At 35.2% G+C, this 15190-nt stretch overlaps 1 protein-coding gene across 5 annotated transcripts in view; it reads right to left on the reverse strand.

Moving 5' to 3' along the window:
• The window catches only part of Cnksr2 (connector enhancer of kinase suppressor of Ras 2), a 220159-nt gene that overhangs the window by 60721 nt on the left and 144248 nt on the right, over positions 1-15190 (reverse strand). For 3 of the 5 annotated variants that reach the window (XM_070040725.1, XM_070040727.1, XM_070040729.1), the window contains 2 exons: positions 12935-13024; positions 11190-11404 (listed from right to left, as the gene is read on the reverse strand). In XM_070040725.1, coding sequence (XP_069896826.1) covers positions 11190-11404; positions 12935-13024 — 305 coding nt within the window. The remainder of the gene's footprint in view (positions 1-11189; positions 11405-12934; positions 13025-15190) is intronic. The other 2 variants (XM_070040726.1, XM_070040728.1) reach the window with 1 other exon arrangement.

Raw genomic sequence — 15190 nt, forward strand, 5'->3', positions numbered from 1 at the left:
AGTGGTATTTCCTGGGAAGAATCATGTGACTGCATTTTGCTGCTAGTGAAAGTGTGCTTTCCATGACCTGTCATGAGAGTGAGACAGCATAAGAGATCTGAATATGGATTTCTCTATTCCATGAACCTCTCTCTGTTCCTTACTGAGTTGTATACACTTGCATGTCACTGGAATTAATCTTACTGTGAATATAATCATGTGCCTTGTGAGTTCCTCGAACAAATGATCAAACATGTGAGTGATCTTAGGAATCCTGAAACAACTTTATACTATCAAAGATCCTTTACAAACTTATGTAAGAAATGCTTCACTATTCATACACATAAATAATTTCTGTATGGTGGTTTCCTCATGTCATAAGCAAGCATTTTGTTATGCATATCCTCAAGATATAAATTTATAATGTAGAGTTCTCTAGTAAGACTGAAGAAATCATTCAATCTTATTAAAGAAATTTAATTTGTACAATAATTTCAGTTTCTTAGGATGTCATACAAAATTTAATAAAAGGCATTAAATTCAAACACATGACAATAATTGATAATATAGCCAATCATTAAAGGGGCCTAAACAACTTTAAGAGAAAGGCCTGGAATCTCTGCACACCTGTTGTTAAATATATTTTTCATGAGAATGAAAATTACTAATACATCTTATTTCTGAATTTTTTTTTTTTTGGTGCGAGTCCTAGGGCTTGAACTCAGGGCCTGGGTGCTGTGCATTAGCTTATGTGCCCAAAGCTACCACTCTACTGCTTGAGCCACTGCTCCCCCTCTGGCTGTTTGGGTGCTTAATTGGAGAGAAAAGTCTCATGGACTTTCCTGCCATGGCTGGCTTCAAATCATAATCCTCAGATCTCAGCCTCCTGGGTATCTAGGATTACAGGTGTAAGCCACTGGTGCCCAGCTGTATTTCCATATTTTAATTTTAACTTCAGATCATCCTTCATCCAGGTTCATCTTCAAGGAAGTATATCCTTTCAAAGTCCTTGCACAGCAGTCTGTGATGGAAAATTCAAGGTTTTTTATATTTGAAAAATATAAAAATCTTTTACTTTTTTTTTTATCATAGCTTGGCTGGGCATAGAATTAGGAGTAGAAAATAATTTTCTCTTGGCAATTTGAACCCTAATTCTTTGAGTTCTTTTTTTTTTGTTTTTTGTTTTTTGTTTTTTTTGGTCATGGGGCTTGAACTCTGGGCCTTGGCTCTGTCCCTGAGCTCTTCAGCTCAAGGTGAGCACTGTACCACTTAAGCCACAGCGCCACTTCTGGGTTCCTGGTGGTTAATTGGAGATTAGAGTCTCATGGCCATTCCTGTCCCAGCTGGTATTGAACTGAGATCCTCAGATCTCAGCCTCCTGAGTAGCTAGCACTACAGGTGTGAGCCACCTGAGAGGTACCTGGCTTTACTTTGTGTTCTTTTGGCATTTATTTAAAACACCTATAGCTACTCTTGTCATCTCCTAAAATCTCTTTTTCGCTCGTAAACAGTTTCTCTTCCTAATATTCTGCAAGTTCACTATAATGTCTAGGTTATCATTTATCTTAATCTTTATTATTTATGGGGCCGCTCTGAAAGTGTTACTTTAATTCTGAGCATTTTCAGCCATTGTCACTTCGAATGGTCTTCTTTACTAACTTCTCTTTAATTTTTTCCATTTATTTTCTTTGTGTCTTTCATGCTTTTCACCCTTTAACATTTCTGCAGTGTCATTTAGGTAAATTCATCTACAATCTTTCAATTTTTGAATTCTTTCACTCTGTCTTACTGGATTTAGTCTCAAGTTGATCTTAGCTATAATGTTTACTTCACTGCAATATTTTACATTTCTAGGATATCTAGTGGGTACTGGTTTAAAAAATACCTTGTGTTTGATCTTTTTTATTTTATTTCAAAATTTATTTTAAGGAATTTTCTGAGTAAATGACTCATATTTTCATTTATTATAGAAACAAATCATCTGCTTGTTTAGTTCATTGTCCTTAAGCCTTAATTTTCTGAAGATGTTTTGGGATTTTAGCTTAAGTGGAAGGTTCTTCCTGAAAGGAAGTTTCTTTTTGTGCTCACTTGTCTTAAGAGTTTTTCTGCCTGTTGCCTTTATTTCTTGTGTTTTCAGATACTCACCAAGCTTTTAGTTATGATATGGATTGTTGTGTCATCCCTTTAGCCCAAGTGAGAGAGGTATGTCTCACACAGTCTCATGATTTTGTGTAAAGATCTGACTATGCTCCTTGTGGATACAGTGACATTCAGCTCAATACAAGCTGAATTTGCTCAGTAAATCAATCATTAGCTTCCCAACATTGCTGAAGCTCATTTTTTCTTTGATGCTCATTAGAAAAGACTCCTCTTGCCAGTTATTTCTATCTCTTCTGGACTCAGTTCCTAGTAGATACATAACTTTAGTTACTAATTGTTAATGAGAATTTTTCATCTCTTTAACAGTAGATCTCATTTTTACTATGATCATATCTTTTTGTTTTACTGCTGAGTATTTTTGGTAGGCTGAGTGTGAAGGGGCACATGTCATGTGTGTATACAATGTTAAAACATAAGTGAGCAATGCTTACAGACTACTAAAATCAATTCCTTTTCTAAGTAGTTTTGAACCCCAATTCTTAAAAAAACTATTCTGTTTTCCTCATCATCTAATCTTCTAATATTCTCACTACCATTTTGTTTATTACAGTGATCATCTGAGTAGAATTTCTTTGAACTTTATAAGACTAATTCACAAAGTATTGCTCATTAGCAACTTATGAATCTATATTATCAACCTGAACTTCTTGACTGAGCTTCTGCCTCCTAGTTCAATTGATTTCATATGTAAAAATCTTAGTTCATGATAGTCACCATTTGTCAACTAACTCCATCCTAGTTAGTCTTGTATACCTGTGTAAATGGCAATTCCATTTTTTTCCATCTCTACTGGCTCAGGTGATAAGCTGTTGAGACGATTCTTTTGTTTCTTTACATCCCATAACCAATTCATGTCCAATCTATGTCACCTTCATCTTTGAAACCTATTTACAACCTCCTAACATTTATTACCACAGTGGCTTAAGCTTCCATCGTTTCCTACTTGTAATACTCAAATACTCCTCACTGTTTTCCATGCTTGTGCTCTTTCACTCCCCAGATGTAGCACAAGACGCAGGGTGATCTTATTAAAATGTTTTGCATAAAACTCTCCAAAGCCTTTTCATTTCACTCTAAAAACAAATCTTTATCTCCTCAATAATTCCTGGCCCTATTACCTTTGTTTACTGCTCTCATCCTTGTTTACTTTATTCCAGCCACACTGGTTGATCCCAGATCATGCCAAGTAAAATCCCACACCACAGTTTTTATCCTTGCTGTTCCCTCTGTCTGAAATGTTCTCTGCCCATATACTATTGTGACTTACTCCTTTACCTTCTTTAGGTTATTAGTCAAATGCGTACTGTTTACTAAATTCTTTCTATTACTCCCATTGTTCTTGGCACTTTGTTCTCCATCTCCGATTTATTTTTCCCTTCAGTATGTAACATAATTTAAAGTACTTATTTATTAATCAAGACTTGTTTCCAAATATAAATTCTATTACAGAAGGGGAATTCTTCCTGTTTTACGCATTGCTTTATACTCTGTCTAGAAGAGGACCTGGCAGAGTAGATACTCAATAACTATTGGCCCAGTGAATGAATATTAAATAAAATACCAGCAAAGAGCACAGGATATAATGATAATAAGCTGAATGTTAATCTGAAAAATGTCCTCGAGTATAAATACATTGGGTGGTATGCAAGTATATGCAAATGTATTAACTGAAAAATGGCAGATTCGAGGGAGATCTGAAATAGCGTAATTCCTTACAATGTCAAAATCAAAGTTCAGCAAAACAAAACACCAGGAAGTGGGTACTTGAAAGAGGCAGGGTAGGGCCAATGGGAAACAGAGAAGAAGAATGCAGTCAAGAACCCAATGCATATCCTACAAAATTAAGAAGTGCGAGAAGGGGGAGTAGAGGAGGGATTGGTGAGAACGTTGAATGGAGTGACATCAATCGAGATATATTGTATTCGTAAGTTGCTTCATTAAAAGGAAACTCCTTGGTATAAAAGATAATTTAAAAAAGGAAAAAAGTCTATGTGGTGGGTGGTGGACAAGTGCTATCTTCTTTCTAGATCACGTATGGTACATTATTGAAAGTTCTGCTCTTTAATAGATCATTTAAAAACATACAAAAATGTTCCTTTATATCCATTCTCCTTTAGCATTACTTGTACTGAGATTGTCAGTGCATTTAACACTTTAAATTCAAGATGTAGCTGGCAAAAGTACATTATATCTGTGTCAAAAGATATTTATGCAAATAATTATATGATGAATTATGAATGGATGTGTTGAAATCATAATTCTGTCCATAAAAATAGAATGTGCCAAAATAAAAGGCCATTATGAAAGTATTGTTGATCCTCTTCTTAACCATGGTAATGCATGCAACAGTATTCTGTGTGGCTATAATAGATCCCTGTTTCAGACATTTGCCTGAAAAGACCATTTGTCTTTCATTTTGTCCACAGATGTTCTGTTCAAACTCCATTCTCCCCTCTTTTGGATGGATAAGTGTTGGGGGAGGGTAATTTGGGTCATTCTTTTCCTAAAAATTTCAGAAGCATTTATTTTAATTGTGGAAGAAAATGACAGTTTCTGTGTTACATTTTGAAAGCTCAGCTAGTATTAAATTCTTCTCAAGTTGCAAATTGCCACAGTTATGGAAAAATTTGCAATCAAAATATTCTCTTGTTGCAATATGGAAACTTTCTCTTACTGTAATTTTCTGCAAAGTTCCAAGATTTCTTCAGTCACTAGTCAACCCAATGGCTTCTTTCTTTTACGTAAGAAGGTGTTTAGCATTTTCAAACACTTGGGATAAATGAGAGCTACTTCCACATATTTATTTTTTAAATAACCAAAATTCTTTGAGAATTTTACACAGAAAACATTTTCTGTGATTACTGTTTGTTGGCAGAAAAAAATTATACATACAAGCAAGTGGAGTAAGATACTAATGGAACTAAGTATTAAGAAATCTTCCATTTATAAGAAATAGTGTTCTAGAGCTTCACAAGATGACCTTGCCCATCTGATGCATGAAAAAAAAGTTGAAGCAAAGAGAGGTAAGGGCTGTGGAACTGCATATATGCTAAGTAGTGGGATGTGGAAGTTTCCCACTGAAACCTGCCTAAGCTAGAAGGAATTTTACATTTCGCTATTCCCTTCTCTGTTTGGTTTTAGATTGGGGATAGCCACAAATTCAATTTCTGTGAACTTGGAAAATAAGGGAAGCAGTAACCCTTATGTTTTGAAGGTCAGTGTATGGTGTTAGTCACTGCCATGGTCCATACATATTGTCACTTTTTTCTTGGCTTGCTTTGCTGTTTGTTAGCAGCCAGTTTTGCAACTCCTCCAGCTCCTACCAGATCTTCACTTCATCTGACACTTGACTAGGAGCCTATGAATCTTCATAATGAAGGAGTTGAAAGTGGAAGCAATTCAATTTGTGCACACAGGTTCTAGTTTACTTTGTTTACCCCTCCCTCCACATCCAGATTTTCTTTGTAAGTCTCGAGAGACTTAACAAGCTCTTCAAATGAATGAGATATCACCTTTTATTCCATGTCACTTAGTGATTCTGCCTCTGTGGTTGAACCTTATCTGATATATTTATCAGTGCCCAAAGGAAATGTGCAGATTTTTAGTCATGGAAGGCTACCTGATTTACTCATTTGGATGTACTTTTCCTTATAGGAAATGAACAGTATCATTTCTGTAATATAAACTAAAATGAGTGAGAGGAATATCATTATGTTGTTCTTGCTGATTAATTAGGGCTCAGAAATGGATCTAGGTTTATACATCATAAATCATATGTTCTATAATAACAACATTATTCTTGGCCACTTGAATTTTTGTAAAGACATTGCCCTTTACTGTTGAACTGGTACTAACCATTGTCTTTGGGACTACTCCAGATTTATGATAGTAGAAGAATCCATAGGAAGACAGTTTATTATCCTGTTTTCTATGGTGGTGACCCTTATATTAATTGATCTTCATTCAGTTGGATGTAAAAAACAGAAATTGAAATGGTGTCTTCACTATTGTGGAGCCCTTTGAATGCAATTCTACTAGGATCCTACTTGTGGCTTATTTGCTGTGGTAGAGATGTAAGAAGTCTGTAAGAAATCAGATTGGATTTACTGGGCTATCTAAGAAGAGAATGACTAAATTAATGAATTTTAATTTATAGAAATAATGACAATACCAACTTCATAGGGTCATTTTCGGGATAATGTATAAGTTTTTAGTATAGATAATTTGTGTGTGTGTGTGTGTGTGTGTGTGTGTGTGCGCGCGCGCGCGCGCGTGCGCTGGCCCTAGGCCTTGAACTCAAGGACTTAGCGTTTTCCCTGAGCTTTTATACTTAACGCTAGCACTCTACCACTAGAGCCACAGCTCCACTTCTAGCTTTTTGCTGGCTAATTGGAGATAAGAGCTCATGAACTTTTCTGTCTAAATTATGTTTTTTTTTCAAAAAAATGTTTGGATGACAAGCATGTTGGGCTCTTTGGAAGGAAATGACTGGGAAAGGAAGCAAGTAAGGACCAAATAGAAGTGATAAGGTAGGAGCTGTGAGAGAGCTAAACTTGTTGCAGCCCCTGTAGCTTAGAATATTCAGCAAGCTTTGTTTTCAGGTCAAAAGATAATGGCATTAAAATTCTTTTTCACTCATTCATTAATCATTCACAGTTTTATTGAGAATTTATAAGCTACTGAACAAAATGGAGATGCCATACCTGTCCTAACATGTATATGAGAAAAGGCACTAAGGAGACCTTCAAATAAACAAGGATAATTATAAATAACAACAAAGTTTTTCAGGAAAAAGTACTGGTTGCTGAGACAATATAATAAGAGAAACTTCAGGGATCTCCCAGAAATTTAAGGTTTAGATAGTCAGGGGAAAGAAGGAGTAAAAAGATAAGAGCTGTTGGACAATCCTGCTGGTTAGAGCAAAGCAAATTATTTCCTTTTATGTAAGTTTAGGAAAAAATAGTGGAAGAACAAATACATGAAATTCATCTTAAGACACATATTTTATAATACTGTAAATTTGAAATCTTTGTATCATATAAACATTTATGTAGTGATTGCTAAGAAGAATAAAAGACTAAAGCAAAATAATATATGTCATGCTTTGTGTTTTTTTTATTGGGCCGCTTTCCAAAATGTATCATCACTAAGTATTATAATCCAGGTGTGTTTATTAGGAACATTTCACACGAGCGTGCGTGCGTGCGTGCGTGTGTGTGTGTGTGTGCGCGCACACACACACACACACAGTAGATTTTTTAAGAGTATCTTCATGCTTATAAGATTTTGCTATTAAATTCATACTAGATAGTCTCTAAATTGAACTCAATTTTTCAAACTACGCGGAGCTAGAATTACAGAGATAGCAGCCTAGGAAACTCAATACCTAATCTTCATAATCTTCTTCAATTCAGTTCTAGTCCATTAAAATGACTATATTATCCAAAGGAAAAAATAATAAAAATGCTTAGTGGCTCATCATGAAGGTGATTAGATTGCATATTGATACTGATCTTATTTGTTCAGGAAAACATAAGGATTTTTTCCACTTTTAAACAAGTGTGTATAGAGAGATTTAAAAAGTAAAGCAATTGCTGTGAAATATAAAAACATATCATTTAAGTGTATGCTGTTTTTCCTACAAGGACCAAACAACTTAAGTTTAATGTTTTGTAGTTCCAGCAATAGGTCATATTGAACAACTACAGTACTCATTCTGTATGTTTTACTAATTCAATAAAATGTAGTAACAAAGATAAATCTGGAATGTCTACCATGTACAAAGCATCAGGGAAAAATATAAAAGGACTCCTGGAGTAGGTGATTTACATTCTACCATGACAATAGCACACATGCATGTTTTCACAATAGTTTTGGGTAAATCATTTACCCTGAGCTTGAGTTTTGTTCTTCGGACACAGACTTTTAAATTGTTATTATAAACGTGATATACAGAGGTGTTATAGTTATGTAAGTCAGGTAATGAGTACATTTCCTTTTGAACAATGTCTTCCCTTCCCTTACTCTCTCTGGACATAGATTTTGGGGAAAAAAGCAGAATTTGCATGGTTCTAAAGATAGAAGAAAACGTGGACATTTCCTTGGTAACTGCTGACACACTAAATAAGTGCAAGGTGAGATCCTCAAGGAGCTCATAAAATGCAACAATGAAATTCTTTCTTTTGAACACTGGATATCCAATGTTCTCATCCAGGTGTGAAGAATACTTTTTTTTCTGCCAAGGATCATTTGCCTATTTATACCATGGTTAAGGGCCATACAAAGTTATCAATACAGGCAAACTGCCCTGAGTAGGCAAGAAGCATGTATCTGTCTTGTTTCATACCAAATGGTTTTGCCTTATTCTACCCTCTGGCCAGATGTTCACTATGTCTGTATGACACAGATATCCAATACAAACGATTATTTCACTTCTTTTAACAATGAGAACAGAGGAAGTATCTAGCTTTCTATTCTGGAACTGGTGAGTCAGTTTTGTAAGGAAGTATATCTTCTCCTCCACAGGTTAAAAGCAATCCTTACACTTTGCTAATCCTCTGTCAAAAATTAGTTGAGAAAGATGGAAATAACTATTGGAAATATCACGATCAACTCAAGACACATAATGCAAATAGGAGGCAAATGTAGACTTAAACTAGATGTGAAGTACTAGACTGAGCTCTCTATACACCAAAATAAATAATGGCTTTCAGAAAGATCACAGCAATTTACACATCTAGACAATACTCACAGTACTTTTAATTATCACTGAGTCATTTTGACTATTTTCCTTTCCCCATTATGTATACAATGTATACAACATACATCTGTCTGGATATGCATGACAGAATGGAACAGGCTTAATATTTAAATGTATATTCACTGGATTACCACTCTTTTTATGATTAAAACCTATCTCTTAGTAGATGACATGTTCTGGGTTAAATCAGTCTCTTATTCTCTCTCTAGCCTTATCCCTCACTACAAACTTTACTTTCAAATAGGCTTGCTTTTTCTCATCTTCAGACCTTTGCTCAGGCTAGTACTTATGAGTGGAACAGAGATTCTAGAGGAAAGTGTTGAAATAATTTTGATGATGACTGGTGATAATAATGTACATACTTGGAAGAGTATTGATTTCATACTCATTTCAAATGTCAGTGGAAAAAATAAAAAATTATGGACTGTTTCAGTTTGGCTTATCTTGTTCAATATTATATTTGGTTCCATCATTTTCTTGCATATGACATTATTTTATTTTTCCTTATGGCTGAGTAATATTCCATAGTGTATGTGTATGTATGTATATACATATGTACATGAGTATGTGTATATCTCCTACACTATATTTTCTTCATCCATTCATTAGTTGTTGGGTACATCAGCTGCAATAAACATGTGTATACAGGTGTAAAAAATAAAAATTCTCTTTAAGTCTTTAGCCCACTATTTTCAGGTCATTGTTGTTATTATTGTTGTTGTTGTTTGTGGTGGTGGTGTGTGTGTATGCATGTGTGTGCCAGTCCTGGGGCTTGGCCTCCGAGCCTGTGTACTGTCACTGAACTTTTCTGCTCAAGGCTATTGTTACACCACTTGAGCTACAGCTCCACTTCTGGATTTTTTTGATTAGATAATTGGAGATAAGTTTCACAGACTATCCTTCCAGAGTTGGCTCTGAACTCCGATTTTCATATCTCAGACTACTGAGTAGCTAGGATTATAGACATGAGCTTATATTTCAGTCAGTATGAGCTCATGCTTATACTTTAGTACCTGGCTTATATTTCAGTCATTTAAAGGAGCAGAATTAACTGCAGCATTAGACTTGTGGACAGAAAGAGGTTTGGAGTATAGAGAGAGTAGACAATTAGGTACCTAAGCTAATGATACTTCTATCTACTTAAAAGAGATATATTTTGTTCACTCTAGTGTTTTTTGAGAATAAAAGTCATTAGATCTTTTCACATCTTGTTATATCTGGATGGTACACTTCCAAGAATATGGTAGACTGAAGTTTTTGATCCTTTGAGTATCAAGTACAATTGTTCAAATTACTACTTAAGAACATTTAGTCTATGTTTTTCAAGAGCTCCTAATTAGAAGCCCTAGTTTTATTGTCATAACCAGCTCCCTTTAACTGAAGTGGCCCAATATGGATTTTTAAAAGTAACTGTCTGGCTCTTCTGCTTTTGACACCTCAATTGATGCTCTCCAATGAAGAACTAACAGATCTGATCATACAGCTTTGAAGGTCAAAACTCTTCAATAGTTCTTTATTACTTCAGGAAAGTCTAAGTACTTCATCATAAAATTCCTGCTCCAAACCCTGTATGTTTCCAGGCCTATCTACTTCCCCTTCCTCAAACAATAACTCTCAATTTTTAGTGAAGTATCAATTCTGAACCATATGAATAAAACCCCTGGAATATATTATATTCTTTACTCCTCAATGGTACACCTGCATTGTCTTTTCACTGACATATTGTTATTTATCTTTCATTCTTCACCCAATTGCTCTCCATTGTGAAGTCTTTTTTCATTTCCCCTGAAAAGCAAGGCTCTATTTTCCCTAAGGTACTTGTATACTTTCTGTACTCACCCATTACAACATTTAAACTATACTGGAACTCTCAGTCTATCTTTCTCCCTTTATAATGGTGTTTTCTGTATTCCAGTTTTTACCTCTAATACTATGCTCACATGTAGCACATAGCAGAGGCTCATATTTAAATGGAAATGGAATCATACATATACAAATATTCTATCTTTAATTTTGAATTATCACATGAAGCATATTAATCTAATTAATCAGTTAATAGAATTTTATGCACCTTATTTCAATAAAAATCTAACCTGATAAAATATAGAAACTCATTGCACATATGAACAGAAGAACAAATGAATAATCCATCATTTTTAGGGGCAAACCTTAAAGTCTGTATCTTTTTTGAAAATCTGACAGCAGGGTAAAAACAATTTGGAATTTATCAAGAAAATGTCACTTGCCTCTCATGAAAAGATGCATCAAAGGCTTCTGAAATTTGACTTACATGGTATAATGTGGTCTCCGGCACAGGTGTGCCCATGATGTCTTGTCTTAGAGCGTCCATTTGCAAACTAGGTAGCAATGAATAGTGAGTTGGGCTATTACTCTTATCGCCCTTCTTTTTCGACTTCTTTCCTGTATCTTTTTTGCTGTTTCTCTGAAACATGTATTCTTCTTGAGCAATTTTTTCATTGCTCATATATCGAAGAAGAGAGTTTTCTATATAAAAAGAGATAATTAAACCAATGTCAATATGCATGTACCACACATTTAGCATTCATTTCCAGTTGTGCCATTCGATTTCATTTCAGAACTTTAGCTTGACTTAACTTGCAAAATATGTAGTGAAAATATAGTAGGTATTAATTTGGGATGCTAGGAAAAGAATAAAGAGCCTATTGGTTACCTTTCCTGGACTTCTCTTTGGACTGTCTATATCAGAATTGCATGTGGAACTAGAATCAGAAGTTCTGGGTACGTGGCTCTTAAAATTTGTAACAAGATCCCCAGGAGGATTGTTCTTGTTTGGTGATGAACAATGGCCTATGGCTTGCTAGGTAGCACACTCGCAGTAGTATGCACATTATGAAGCAATAGCCAGGAAACTTAGTTCATAAAATCTCTGCTTGAATTATTAGTCAACACTCAGTACTTCGTACAGCATTTTATATAAGATGATAGTATAATATGAAGTCCCAAAAGAGAGACTGAGAGATGGCAAATGATAATTGCTTTAAATATTTTTGATTTATTATATAAAACGAATGAAATTAGAAACCAAAGCTTGGAAAATAGAATGAATACATAGATCTAGAGGAATCTGTCAGTGTTCCTGGATGTATCCACATTTTCAGAAATTCTCACTCCATAAAACAAGTGCTATACAGACTAATGCAGCAGATATTCATGCTTGCTTGTCCATGTGGTCTGTGGAATTGTAAAGTAATGAAATCAATTCTGTAAGTTGGCTAAAAATAACAGGCAAACAGGTCAAACATACCATGATGGAAGTTAAATGAGTTTAGGTTCTACGAACATTTTTTAAATCCATCTATAACCTTGTGGCTCTTCCCTTCAAAAAGTGGAAGTAACAGTATGTCCATCTGGTCCCACCATATCCACACTTTGTCAAATCCTACTTAACTAGTGAGACTTTCTTTAGCTTACCTCAATAGCAGGGTAAGGGAACATAAAAACTTACTTCTGGTAGGTACTTCAAGAGTAGCCCCACCCCCATGTAAGATTACCCTGAACAGCAAACAGAACAGAAAAAAAAAAGCAAATCAGCTTCCCCCTCCCATTTCTACACGGTTTTTGTTAGTGTCACTGGCCCAGTTTCCATTAGCTTTTTTCCCTCCACATACTTCAATTTTCATTCTGAGGTTTTATCAATACAAAAGAAGTAAAGTTGTCTTTGAATCAAATGAGACTGGGGATAAATTTTTTATTCACCAAACTGAAGTCTTTCTCACAGTTTCACCCTTCTGACCTTGATTTTTGAAATTTTAGCTTGCAATGAACAATCAGACAATCATTTTCACCCTGTAATTATTTGCCTTGAATCCCCTTAGAAGGCGTTCATAGAGGATATCTATTTGGTAAGGGGTCAAGATAGTCAAATTCTGGATTGTTTTGATTTTGCTGCATAACCAGTTTGTGCTTGCTAATGCCATACAACCTACTTAAAGAACATTTCATTTTTCTCAGTGTCAAACAACCCAGCCTACACTGAAATTCTAGAACACTTACCTCTTCTACTATCTCTCTTCATCTTATTTGGATCTTCATAGTCCCCCACCCAATTATATTCCACTGGCATAGATATAGGTCGTAGCTTGCCTAAACACAGAGAACAAAGTTCACATCACATTGTTTTTCCCCCATGCCTGCTCAGATTTACACTGATTTTTTACCTACACTGTACAAAACACACTCACTCATATGCAACCTTGTAGTTGGCATTTGTATATTTGAAGAAAATGTGTGTTTTGAGTCAGAAGGGGAATTGCCTCTAGCAATTGCTTTGGTAATAATGTAAACTTAAAAGTAATTTTATAAATAAAGAATAGCCTATGTTTACTTTCTTAGTAGACTCAGACATTAAGAGTATGATCCTTTACAAAGAGGATCATTAGTTTCATAATTTTATTTCATTTTCAGAAACTGATCTGTCTTATTCCATAATGTCCAAATGTCTATCTCCAGATAGGCAACTTTCAAGATGGCAGCTTCTTGTGCTTTACCTATCAGGACATTAGCCCATTGTTTAATGTTGGAACATCAGAAGGCTAAATTTCATCTTTATTGCCTTCTAACTTAAGAAACCCTGCATTTTGCATACCACTATGCTTCAATAATATAGCTACCATCTCTTTCATATCCCATAGCTTGGCCTGTCTCCATGTACCATTTTTGTTGCAATGAGGATGTCTAGTTTATGAATCCTAGCAATACTGCTTTAACCTGTTCTAGAAGTCATGGCAAAGACTTTAAGGATAACATTTTGGCAGGGTTGCAATGTATTTTTATTATTCATTTGGAAATTCCTGAACCATAAAACAGCCAAAAAATCACCTGAAAACTTCAAAAGCATACCTAGCTTAATTCCTGGCATGAGATAGTTGTTTAATAAAATTGGAATGAATAACAACTAGAAATTTGCACAGGGATGGATCATAAAAATAATGATTGATAATCCTAATAACAATAAAAACAGAACTATTTATTCTATGTTATGTCTTCACAATTATGAGAAATACACAGGCTAGGTTTGGTGAACACCTGTCATCTCAAGCTAGTTAGAAGGCAGAGATCAGGAGGACCAAGGATTGAGGGCAGCTTGGGCAAAACATTTGTGAGACATCATCTCAGCAGACAAGTTGGGTGTGGTAGTTTGTAATCTCAGCTATGCAGGAGGCATAGGTAAGAGGATCAGTCTAGGCTAGCCCTGGGGGGGGGGAGGAAAAGATGAGAATTTATCCAAAAAATAAGGCAAAGATTGTCTCCAGGCTTAGCTTAAATTGTAGAAAGCCTGTTTAGTAAGGATGAAGCCCCAAGTTCAAATATAAAGGCTGCCAAAAATGTGAAGAAATTTACTATCATAAACTTCATATTCCAAGGGAACAGTAACAGGTTATGTGACTTGCTCAAGGAAACACAGCTGGTAAGTGCCAAGTATTAGCAGTCAAATCCAGGTCTGAAATAATCACTTCTGCCACAATTCTAGGTGGCTTCAATACTTATCATCTGATATTCTGACCTCTCAAGTTTCTTAAGGTTGTCTTTCCCATCCACTCTTGCAGTCATCTACAAAAGTTGCAATCCCTCCAGTTATCTTACTTTCCAACGACCACTTTCTGCATTTCTGCTACAATCTCAACAGAATTCCAAAACAGTCCTTCCTCCTTTAATGTGCTGACTTTTTCCACTAGCATTTTTCAGTTAACTTCTTTTCTCTCCTTTTCCCTCCTTGCTCAGTTACATTTAATGATCAGTTGTTATAATCACACAATGTTTATTTCATGACCTTTTTATGCACCAGTCACAAATAAATTCAATTAAAAGTTTAGGAAACGTTTAATTCTATTCTTAAGGATATTATACCAATCTTACATCTTATATACACTTATAATTAATTTAACAAGCTTTGTTGCATTTTTAAAGTATGAGAATAAGCTGGATATGATAAAATTATTAATGACCTTACAATGTAGGATTTATTCAATGGCTTCCTTTCAATGAGTGCAACTGCTTTTATAAATGATCATGTAAGATTACAAGATACTTGTGGGATGTATCTCTGCTCATTTACACAGAAGGAATTTGAATGAGATGGTAGAGGTCAGTATATTCTGCCCATCAGGATAGGTAACGATTTGAGGAAAAGGTTGTTTTTGTAATGATTTGAGGAAACGGTTGTTGTCCACCCCCCACCCCATCTATTCTATTGCTTGGCAGAATCCATCCTCCAGATTTCCAAGGTTCTAAATGCTATATTTTCAGACT

The sequence above is a fragment of the Dipodomys merriami genome, unplaced genomic scaffold (genome assembly GCF_024711535.1).
Source record: "Dipodomys merriami isolate MVZ:Mamm:240054 unplaced genomic scaffold, mDipMer1.0.p SCAF_3, whole genome shotgun sequence".
Taxonomy (NCBI): Eukaryota; Metazoa; Chordata; class Mammalia; order Rodentia; family Heteromyidae; genus Dipodomys; species Dipodomys merriami.